The following is an 11,301-nucleotide window of genomic DNA, read 5'->3' as shown; positions in this document are numbered from 1 at the left end:
TAATATTGATATAGATCAATATATTCAAAAGCATTAATAGTTTATTTAGAGGCATTGGTAATTAAGAAGGCCACAAGCCTGCTAAGATCTAATTCAAGTCGCCCGGCATTCCCTTCTGCCCATTGGCTGCTTTGTAGGAAAGAGAGTGTCCCAATCAAGTTCTCTCTATGTAAGCTTCACTTTGCATTGGCTCATGCCACCACGTAAGAAGGAAACCTGCTGAATCATGGGAAATGTAGTTTGCAAGTCCCCTAAACGTCTGTAGGAAGTTTATATCATGGATCTTGATATTAAGACTCAACCCCAAAGAACTCCAAATTCCAATAACACAACATCAAACCATTGTATGTAGGAGCATGACAATTTAGACTTCTTTTCCAAAAGAAAAACATATTTATTCATAACAAGGGGGGGGCAATTATTTATTGGGTAAAGTGCCATTAAGGAATTTTTGCCTCAAACATCTTCTGCCATCATTGTGAATCCCTAAATGGGAAGCATGTTTAGAAGACTACTAGTGAAACTTAGTGACCATCAAATGATAGAAGGAAGAGGGACTCAAGGTACAGTAGAAGACAAGGTGCTTTTGGAAATGGGAGATGCATGCATTTCTTTTATTGTGTTTATTGCAAGGTTTTTTATTTAGGTTACGTAGAAATGAAGTTTTAAAAAACAAATAGAGAATCATCTTCCTACAAGACCTGATGGATAGGAATAGAGTCTGTGATACTTCCAGTGAATACCAAAAACAGGGTTGGGAATCATGATTTGGTGTTCAACATGGCTACAGAGAAAAAAAAAAGGTAAAATGAAGAGTAACCACTGGGGAAATGCCATTATACTAATTGATATGATGGAGAAGAAAATAATGTGGATATTCCATGTGGGAATTGCAAATAGCATAATATCCATGAGTCTGAATAGAGTGTAAGAATATTTGGAGAGAGTCCTTAAAATGACCAGAGACCAAGTGAAAATAGTAAACTTCACTCTTAACCTATAAAATTGCAGATTTCAAAAGAATGACCCTCTGAGAGTGCAGAGAAATGGATAAGTACAGACAGATAAGACATTGCCTTTTCTATGACAAAGTCAAAAAGTATAATCAAAAAGAGATGGTTGAGGAAAGGATTGAGAATGCAATGAAGAAGAAGGCTGTCTAGTGCTGGGGATAGAGCACAGGAACTCCCTGGGTTTGAATTCTAGTCTCAGTTGCAGGGATATTGGTCAGATCACTCAAGCCATTCAGAGCTCATCATATCCCAGTTGTGAAGGAGAATGAGGATGCTGGGCCTGCCTGTGTGACAGAAGAGTTGTGAGGATCCACTGTGATTGGATGAGAAGGACTTTGATGATTAAATCATCCTTTGTTTGTGAGCTAAATACATTCAAATGATTATCCTCTCCATTTGGGTGTGAAGATTTTTTTTGTTACTGCAGAGCTAGATCATACACTTTCTGTTCAGTGGAGGGAAGAGGCTATACTTATAGGCATGTGGATGTGTCTCTGTATATATGTCTCTATTTCCTTCCATTGCAGAGATCAAGTTTAAAGTGAAGGAGATGGGTGCAAAGTTGAGCATTTTTGCAGGAGAATCTCACCAGGAAAGATCCACAGATCATGCTCCTTGTGACTTCAGTTTCAGAAAAAAATGTGACTCTGATATCAAGGTAGAGAGATATCCAGAGAGTTACTATGCATTTGATGAAGATGGAAAGTGTGTCAGGCAATATTCATTTCTGATTCAGTGTAAGAAAATGGCCCCAGGGAAGGACTGTTCTCAGTATGCCAAATATAGAGAATCCTCCAGTGAACAGCTAGAGCTTATTGAGTCCCATGAGAAACCTCCCCAAGTAGAAGCCTATCAATGTACTCACTATGAGATGGTCTTCAGCCCCAGCTCAGAGCTCATTCAGCATCAGAAAACTCATACTGGAGGAATTCTCTCTATAAGTAATGAAAATGGGAAGATGACCCCAAAGCCAAAGTTCACTGATCTAAAGATACTTCACACCAGAAAGGAAGCTCTTGAATATGATGAGTGTGGAACAACCTGCACTGATCATTCATCTCTTACTGACCATCCTCAGTTTCATAGTGGAAAGAAACGTAATGTGTGTGATCAGAGTAGGAATCCCTTTGGTTGGGACTCAGATCTTCTTAAACACCCAGAGATTTGTACTAGTGATGATCCTCATAAATGTAATGAATGTGGAATGGCCTTTAGCTACTTGTCACATCTTATGGACCATCAGAGAACCCACAATAGAGAGAAACTTTATAAGTGTAATCAATGTGGACAGGTTTTCACAGAGAAACATGTTTTTTCTGTACATCAGAGAATTCACACTGGAGAGAAAACTTATAAATGTCATCAGTGTGGAAAGACTTTCAGATGCAATTCTGATCTTGCTAAGCACCAGAAAATCCACACTGGAGAGAAACCTTATGAATGTAATCAGTGTGAAAAGGCTTTCAGAAGCATCCCTGGTCTTAGGTATCATGAGAAAATTCATAAAGGAGAGAAACCGTATCAGTGTAATCAGTGTGGAAAGACTTTCACACAGAAGAGTCTTCTTGCTGTACATCAGAGAATCCACACTGGAGAGAAACCTTATGAATGTAATCATTGTGGAAAGACTTTCACACAATCCACGCATCTTACTTGCCATCAGAGAATCCACACTGGAGAGAAACCTTATGAATGTAATCAATGTGGAAAAGCTTTAACAAGCAGCTCCAGTCTTAGGTATCATGAGAAAACTCATACAGGAGAGAAGCCTCATGAATGTAATCAGTGTGGAAAGGTTTTCACACAAAAGAATCTTCTTGCTGTACATCAGGCTATCCACACTGGACAGAAACCTTATGAGTGTCATCAGTGTGGAAAGGCTTTTAGATACAGTTCTAGTCTTCGGTATCATGAAAAAATTCACACAGGAGAGAAGCCTTATGAATGTATTCAATGTGGAAAAGTTTTTACACAGAAAAATGTTCTTGCTGTACATCAGAGAATCCACACTGGAGAGAAACCTTATGAATGTAATCAATGTGGAAAGGCTTTCAGAAGCATCCCCAGTCTTAGATATCACGAGAAAATTCATATAGGAGAGAAACCTTATGAATGTCACCAGTGTGGAAAGGCTTTAACAAGCTACACCAGTCTTAGGTATCATGAGAAAATTCATAAAGGAGAGAAACCTTATGAATGTCATCAGTGTGGAAAGGCTTTCAGAGGCAGCTATGATCTTAGTAATCATCAGAGAATCCACACTGGGGAGAAACCTTATGAATGTAATCAATGTGGAAAAACTTTAACAAGAAAGTCCAGTCTTAGGTATCATGAGAAAATTCATAAAGGAGAGAAACCTTATGAATGTCATCAGTGTGGAAAGGCTTTCAGAAGCAGCTATGATCTTAGTAATCATCAGAGAATCCACACTGGAGAGAAGCCTTATGAATGTAATCAATGTGGTAAAGCTTTAACAAGCAGTTCCAGTCTTAGGTATCATGAGAAAATCCATAAAGGAGAGAAACCTTATGAACTTAATCAGTGTGGAAAGGTTTTCACACAGAAGAATCTTGCTGTACATCAGAAAATCCACACTGGGAAACCTTAGGAATGTAATTAGTGTGAAAAGGCTTTCATATACAGCTCCAGTCTTATCAGAGAATCCACACTGGAGGGAAATCTGTTATCTTCCAGAGTGACTTTTAAAAATTACTGGCTTTTGGTAAGTTCCCATGCATCTCTTTCCTTACTCATCAGTACTGTTTCTAAATAACAGTTGATGTAGTAATAAGAAACTTCTGGGACAAAATGGAGGACATTTTGAGCGACAGGAACATTGGTTAAAGGCTTTGGAATGTGCTCAGGTGGCATGAGCCAGGGCCAAAAGGCAATTGGAACCACTCCTATAAATATCCTGGGACTACAGCACACTCTGTCTCAGATTTGAGAATCCTGGGAGGAGGGTTGTTGAAGGGAGGATAGGCCCTAGACCTGCAATTCAGCATCCATACTTGAGTGCCATAGGTAGTTATTCTACCTGCTACTAATAGAGCTGAGAGAGAACAATACTTCAGCTATTAAGAACACCATTAGCCTTCCCTATGCTTTGGTTTGTAGTATGGCCAGGTCAAGCCTGCAATTGAGAGAGGGAGAAGAATGTCCAGCCTATTATCAACTCACCATCTACAGATTTTAATTACTTTAACTTAATTAGATTATCTTAGCATTCCCAAACCCCTTTCCTTATTCCTTGTTCCTAACCCTATAGATAAGCAATAAATCCTGCTGTAGTTCAATCCAATGGAAGATTGGTGTAGTGAACATCTACAGCTAATTAGGGGAAGGGATTTATCATATCACAGTCAGAACTGTTTAGCACATCATCACTAGCCCAAATTACCATTACCAGCAATCCCAACCCCAAGCCAGGAAGCTAGAGAAGTTGACACTCATACAACTCCTCACTGGCTGCCTTGGCTGGGCAATGTTGAAGTGGCATAGGCTAGGCCAAGCTGAACTTCATAAGTCCTGAAGTTACTAGCACATTGGGTAACCGCCCAGGCAAACACATCTCTCACTTAGCTCTAGATCCATCCATCATCTGAGGTTCCAGAACCAGCTTGGCAGACTCAGCTAACAGAGCCTGTCAGGCCCAAGTGAGGCTTAGCAGCCCTTTCTTATTACCAGTCTGCCTCCTATTTATGTACAACACTGACTAAGATTTATATTAACCACCTACTATCTGCCAGTCCTTATGCTAAATGCAGGAATTACAAGGAGGCAAAGATACATAGTCCTTATCCTTTTGTATCTTCATAGCTTATTCTGGAGAGTTTTCCATCCTTCTTGGACTGATTTTTCCCCTTAGAATTTTGGTCCATGGGATTGTAACTAGCCTTTAGCTGAACCCTTTGAAATTTGTGCTCCCCCTTTTCCCCCCATGGAGTCCTACTGTCAAACTAGATGAGACTTTCTGGTCACAAACTGTAATATGAAGTGGTGGTGTCTCCATTTACATTCCCTGTGACAGACTAATAATCTCTGGATCCAAAAATTTAATATCAAGGAGGGACTTTCAGAGAATATCTTGTTTGACCTTCATTTTTTAGAGGAGAGATAATTGATGTTCTGATGAAAGGTTGAGTGATTTGCATATGATGCACATCAAGTGATTTTTGTGATAATTATTAGATACCCACCATGAATATCCAAGTTGTCAAAAGTGGGCTCTTAAGGCTTTAAACAGTGGGACCATTCACCAGCAGGTGAATCTGTCCATGCCCTTTATCTACATTCTGGTACGATGACTTGGTACAGTGTTACCAGTACACACCCAAATGACCGTGTGGTTTTTTCCCACTGCCAGCCAGCACTACATTCTTCACAGGGGCAAAGTATTTCATGTAGGTCCTTTCTTCCAATATGGGAACCATTAATTACTCTTCTCCCTATTCCAATTAGGAGAATAAGTGTGTTTGTGTCATAAAGTCCTGCTCATGAGGGAAGAAAAAAACTATGTGGATAGTGACAGAGGCACAGGACTGCTTGAAGGAGGGTGATAGGAAGAGGGACTAGAAAGATCAGAGCTCCTCAGCACTGATCCTTATCAAATCATAGACACAGACATTAATGCTAAGCCAGGAGAGACCTTAGACACTTCTGCATTAAACCTAATTTTATTTTTAAATATATCTCAAAATTAATTGAGAATTTAAAGAATAACCTAGGAAAGTATTTTGCTGGACCTCAATGTCTTCATAAATGAATTTTTGAACAGTAGAAGAAACACTGACTTAGATAACAAGACATTCAGAAGGATCAGACTAGTCCCAAAAGGAGGGGAGGAGAGTTTACTCAAAGCCCCGTTCCAGACACATTTCTTCTATTATCTTGTTTTAGTCCTTTGGACAAATTGACTACCTTTTTCTTAGCCTCAGTTTCCTCCATGAGAAGTAAGGGGTTCAGTGGGTCATCTCTAGTGATTCTTCATCCCAGAATCACTTGAGTATCTTGTGCTGTCCTGTTCTTTTATGTGCTTGGATCTCATCTTACAACTAGGGGAGGCATGTAGATGCAATGTCTTGGGGAGGATTGCCGAAACAAAGGAGCATAGGCTAGAGGGGGAGGAGCCTAGGCAGCCCCCAAATTTCATTATCTAAGATGTTGTTCACTTGGAATAGAAAATAACTGTGTTAAAAAAAGGACTTGATTTTCATATATGTTTATTTAACTCAAGAGTTTTCCATGAATTTAGAGAGGGATGAATAAGTTTGTGTCTAAAAGTTCATATAACTGTCAGTTAATTTGGATTTTTGTAACCAAAACTGGAACCAATAAAACCAAGTTCACAAATAATTTTCATATATTTCTAAGTATCCAATGAAATCAACTTAACTTGTATCTCATTTGAAATATAATCTCAGATTGAAATGAAACAATAAAAAAGGATTAATGTAATTTTTTTTTTTAGAAAAACAATGAGAATTACCTCAGATGCAGGACAATAGAGGGACTTATGAAAAGAATGTTATCCACATCTAGAGATGTTGGAGTAGAAATAAAAAGAAAACATTATTTATCACTTATTTATTTGGGTATGATCGAGGGTTTTGGTTTTCAAAGTTGACTGTATTATAAAATAAACAATATGGAAAATAAGTTTTGATACTTGATAATACATGTATAATCCAGTGGAATTGCTTGTCAACTCCAGGACTGGGGAGATAAGAAGGGAGGGAAGCAACATTAATCACATAACCTTGGAAAACTTCTGTATAGATTTGTTACTGGAATAAAATAAAGACAATTAAAAAAAAATAAAAATAAGTTGGCAGAAATGGGCATCCATGTTTAGAAAAGCCAGCAGCATTTTTCTCTGTACTCTGGGTAAGGTTTGGCTTAAAGCAGTGATGGGCAAACTTTTTATTTTAATTTAATGTTTTTTTTGAAGTTTTAAGGCCAACACTTTATTAAATATGCATTACTTTTATAGATACTTGTGAGAAACTACCTTCCAATATTTAATCGTGTTCTTTTTTTTTTTTTAATTTCTTTTTTCTTTTCTTTATTTTTTAGAAAAATTTTCCATGGTTATATGTTTCATGTTCTTATTTTCCCCTTCACTCCCCCCTCACCCCCAATAGCTGATGCTCATTTCCACTGGTTTTAACATGTCATTGATCAAGACTTGTTTCCATATTATTGATAGTTGCATTGGTGTGGTCAATTTCCAGTCTACATCCTAAATCATGTCCGAATCAACCCATGTGTTCAAGCAGTTGTCTTATTATTTGCAATTCAGGGATTGGGGAAAGGGTTGAAGGGCAGATGGATTTTAGGGTGCCCTCTTCTCTATTTCTATGGGGTCCATCACTTGGGAGGGAACCTTTGGGGTTCCCACTCCCAGGCTTCTTCCCTCGCCCCTTCTGTTTCTATTTCCTTTTTCTATAATTGTAAGTTAGACTGGAAAGGGTCTCTAAGCAAGATTGGGTTATGGGTGAGAGACTAAGAGACTCCCAAAATGAAGTCTAGAAACTTAGCTGACTCAATGGTTGAAGTCTTGCTGGGTGAGATTTGATGGAATGTTTGACTAGAGAATCAGGGTTTCCATGTCCAAAGAAAGATCCTCAGGAAACCCTCAGGACTGGATCCGAGCTGGGTTGTCCAACTCCTCTTTCCTCACAGACCCCACCAGGAGAAGCCTCTCCTCTCCTTCCTCCTGAGAATTACCCACAATCCCTCCCAGGTCTAAACTGTCAGTAACTGTCACCAATTGTGAGTCATTCCTTCTCTGGTTCCTTTTGTCCTATCCCCCAGTACAAATCCAATCCTTACACCAGTGATGGGCAAACTTTTTAAAGAGGGGGCCAAAGGAAAGGAAATGCTCATCTGTGAGATTGTTTCTAAGGCAACTCTTTTGAAGTTTCATTGTATTGTATCCTTACTCATTGTATTCCTCAGATTAGGAATGTCACATGAGGGATAGAGCATTTCAGGGCCCCCCCCCCAACATCTGGCCCATGGGCCATAGTTTACCCATCACTGGACTAAAGCTTTAATACTATCCTGAAGAGCCATGCAATCCAACAACCCAGGGACATACTGCATAAGGTAGGACAAGGAGCTCTCTACATATTTATGTCTCTGGATAATATAGGCAAGGTAAAGCAAGTCTAGGTCTTTTTCAATGGCTGCCATGTTCCATATGCTTACAGCTGTATAAAATTAGTACCACTGGTCTGTATCCATGTTTCCATAAAGGCCCTTTTCAAAATTAAAGAATGGTTTGTGTCATACTGGAGAGACATCACTAGGGGGCAATTAATCAAAGTAGAAAGGGCTGCAGTGTTTTGCATATTGTGATAATTAGATTAAGTCTACACGGCCCATCTTTAGATCTAATCACCAAAGGTGAGAGCACCTTCAATTCTGGGAGATCCTTAACCCATGTGTGCTATGCTAGAGTGGGTGACTAATCAGAATCAACTGACTGCCCCCTAGGCAGTACTATGAGAAGCATCTATTGTGATTGGACACGCAAATTAGGGATGAGGCACAGGAAGTGATGCATAAGTGGCCCCTTTAAAAGGAGAAGGTCTTCTGCTGGAGAAGGTCTTCTGATGAAGAGGGAGGCTGGTGTAGGAGCTCTTCTCCTTCGTGGAGTGCTGGCTGGAACTCAAACCTTGGTGAGACTGCTTTCAATATCTTCTTAGAAGTCCATATGGTGAGCTTAAAGACTGAATCTTCCTGAACTTTTCTTAAGGAACTTTCCCTTAATAGAGAGTCTATGAATGAAGCTTTTCATTCACCTCTGGCCTCTGACTCTCCAATGAGGGTTATTTAGATCTACCTGGATTAATTAGAGGATCATAGTAATTTACCTACTGTGTTAGATTCTTTATTCCTTATTTCCTCTCTCTTTTCTTAATTGTAAATAAACTTCCATAAAAGTCAATTTTGACTTGAGATTATTCTTAATCGAGGATTATTCAATCCTCTGGGGACTAATTTAAATATATTCGACAAAAAAATCTTTTTTCCCCCTTACAATATCTCTGTGGAAGAATGTAGATCATTTATCCTCAGGATACCAGAAAGATCACTGTTGGGGCGTGAACAGCTTCTTGAGGACATCTGGGCAATTCAACTTGGCTGAGTTTGAATGTAGGAGAACCCCTAGGACAAGCAGTCACACTCATTCTTGTCCAAATCCACTCTGGCTCTTCTGCTGCAAATTGAAGTTTCTCCTTTGGCTCCTCTAGATATTCTATGGTGGGAGATCCCTACCTTTAATTAAAGCCAGCGTGACTTCCTGGGAACCAGGTTTCCTTGCCAAGTTTTTCAATGCAAAATGCTGAGGAAGATAACATGGTGGACTCCTGACAAGATTGTAAAATGGAGTAAAATCTGAGTTAAGCTTCCTGTGCCTGGAAGCCGGGGCCCCCAAGTTTCCATCAAAACAAGTTGTTTCATATTCCTGATGTGAATCCCATTTCCCCAAAATTACATCAGCAGATTACAATGAGGCTGAGAGTGGTAGGCTACCCCTGACCTCAGGCTTCCTCAACTGACCACTTCCAGAAAAGGCTAACTGGCTATGCAAATGATAGCCATTCAAGGAGTAGACACAGTGTCTAAGGAACAGAGACTAAAGAGGAAAGAGGCTATCCCCGTCTGTCAGCTTTAATGAGGGAAAACTGAGGAACCAAAGAGGGAAGGGCAACACTAGAGGTTGGAGGGGATTTAAGGGGGCTGACATAGCCTCTGGCCAGGCCCTCAGGGCAGAGAGTCCAGCCTAGATTGGGAGGGAGAGCACAGGCAGGGTCAGGCTGGGAAACAAAATGGTCCCCAACTTTTTTTTTTCTCCTCCCTTCCCTTATCCTCTTATAGGGTTCCAGGAGGCAGAAGGGCCTTTGGGATTCCAGATGAGAAGAGAGCAGTCACAGCTCCCCCTCCAGGTGGTCCTCTGCCCTCCCTGCAGCCCCTCTTACACAATCTGGACCTCTAACTGATTGTTGGATCTAGGAGGGAGGGGAGCTGGGGAAGGGGAGAGGTGGAGGATGAGGCTGCCAGGGATGTGGGGAAGCCTGAGCCCCCACTTCTGTCACAGCCCAAGGACTGCCTCCCTTCCCAGTGGGCTGCATTCCAGACAGGGTTGTGTCTCTGCCTCAGTTTTTTCCCCCCTAAAATGGAGGAGATGGAAAGGAAATGGAAACCTACTCCAGTATCTTCTTCACCCTCACCTTCCATCTTAGAATCAAGACTTAGGCAGAAGGGATAAGGGCTAGGCAATTGGGTTAGGTGACCTGCCCAGGGTCACACAGCTAGGAAGAGAATGAGGGCATTTTTGAATCCAGGGCCACCTGACTTTCAGGGCAGCAGCTACAAGCATGTGGCTCACTCCTTTCCCAGAGCTGCTGTGCAGGTTTCTCCTGTCTGAGTCCCAGAGCAGGGGAAGGAAGGAAGGAGGGGGAACAAGTATAAGGATGGGGCAGGGAGGGGCTCTCAGGGCAGACCAGGCTGCTGGGTGGTGGCCCAGGTGGGCTAAGAGCCTTAGGGTGGAGTTTGGAGGCCTGGGAGGAGTGGAGGGCAGGCCTTGGGGAGGAGGGGCTGGCTGGGTCCTAAGGTCCAGCCCCTGGCTGCCTTTGGAGGGCTGGCTGGGGTGAGGAAGACCCGCCCAGTCTGGGCTGGCTGGAAGTTCTTCCCACCCAACTTCCTCCCTCTTCTTCCCTGCCTGGCAGCTGAGCTGCTTCTGCCTTCTTCCATCTTCCTCTGTAGGAGAGCTCTACCTTCTGAGAGCTGCTGTTCCTGAAGGAGTCCCAGGTAGGTGTGTGCTAGGGCTGGTTCAGCAGCAGGCCTCCTCTGGCTACCCATTCCATTGGCCTCAGTTTCCCTGTTTGGCCTCACTGGGAGTGTATCCCAGAGCCCTTCCCAGGCCTGGCCCCTGGGCCAGTTCCCTGCTTCTGCCTCTTACCCAGAGTCCCTCTCCCTCCCCCAGGGCCTTGGGCACCCTTTCCCAGCCTACAGACTGCCCATTGGGACCCAAGAGTCCTGCCTCCCTGTCTCCAGGTCCTTTCTAGGACCCAGGTTTGTAGTTTGGGAGCCAAAGCCACAGCAGAGGGTCCCAGGGATCCTCCCCAGCCGCCCCTCAGACCCCAGGACACAGCCCCCCTGCTCTGCGGGCTCGGCTGGCCTCCTGGAGCCCCTCTATCACCCTTTGAGTCCCCTCTCCCCAGCTGGGTGCCCCGACCCAGCCCTCGGACCCTGGTCTCTGGCTTCCCTCAGGCCC

The 11,301-nt window shown here is 42.3% G+C and overlaps 1 protein-coding gene across 1 annotated transcript in view; it reads left to right on the top strand.

Moving 5' to 3' along the window:
* Positions 1-2,625: 2,625 nt before the first annotated feature.
* Positions 2,626-11,301, top strand: part of LOC123239318 (zinc finger protein 135-like) — a gene marked incomplete at its 5' end in the record, with an annotated part of 26,796 nt that continues 18,120 nt past the window's right edge. The window contains one exon of the mRNA XM_044666599.1: positions 2,626-3,564. Coding sequence (XP_044522534.1) covers positions 2,626-3,564 — 939 coding nt within the window. The remainder of the gene's footprint in view (positions 3,565-11,301) is intronic.

The sequence above is a fragment of the Gracilinanus agilis genome, chromosome 3 (assembly GCF_016433145.1).
Source record: "Gracilinanus agilis isolate LMUSP501 chromosome 3, AgileGrace, whole genome shotgun sequence".
Lineage (NCBI taxonomy): Eukaryota > Metazoa > Chordata > Mammalia > Didelphimorphia > Didelphidae > Gracilinanus > Gracilinanus agilis.
The sequence above is the reverse complement of the archived record's forward strand: the minus strand, read 5'-3'. Positions and strand labels throughout refer to the sequence as shown.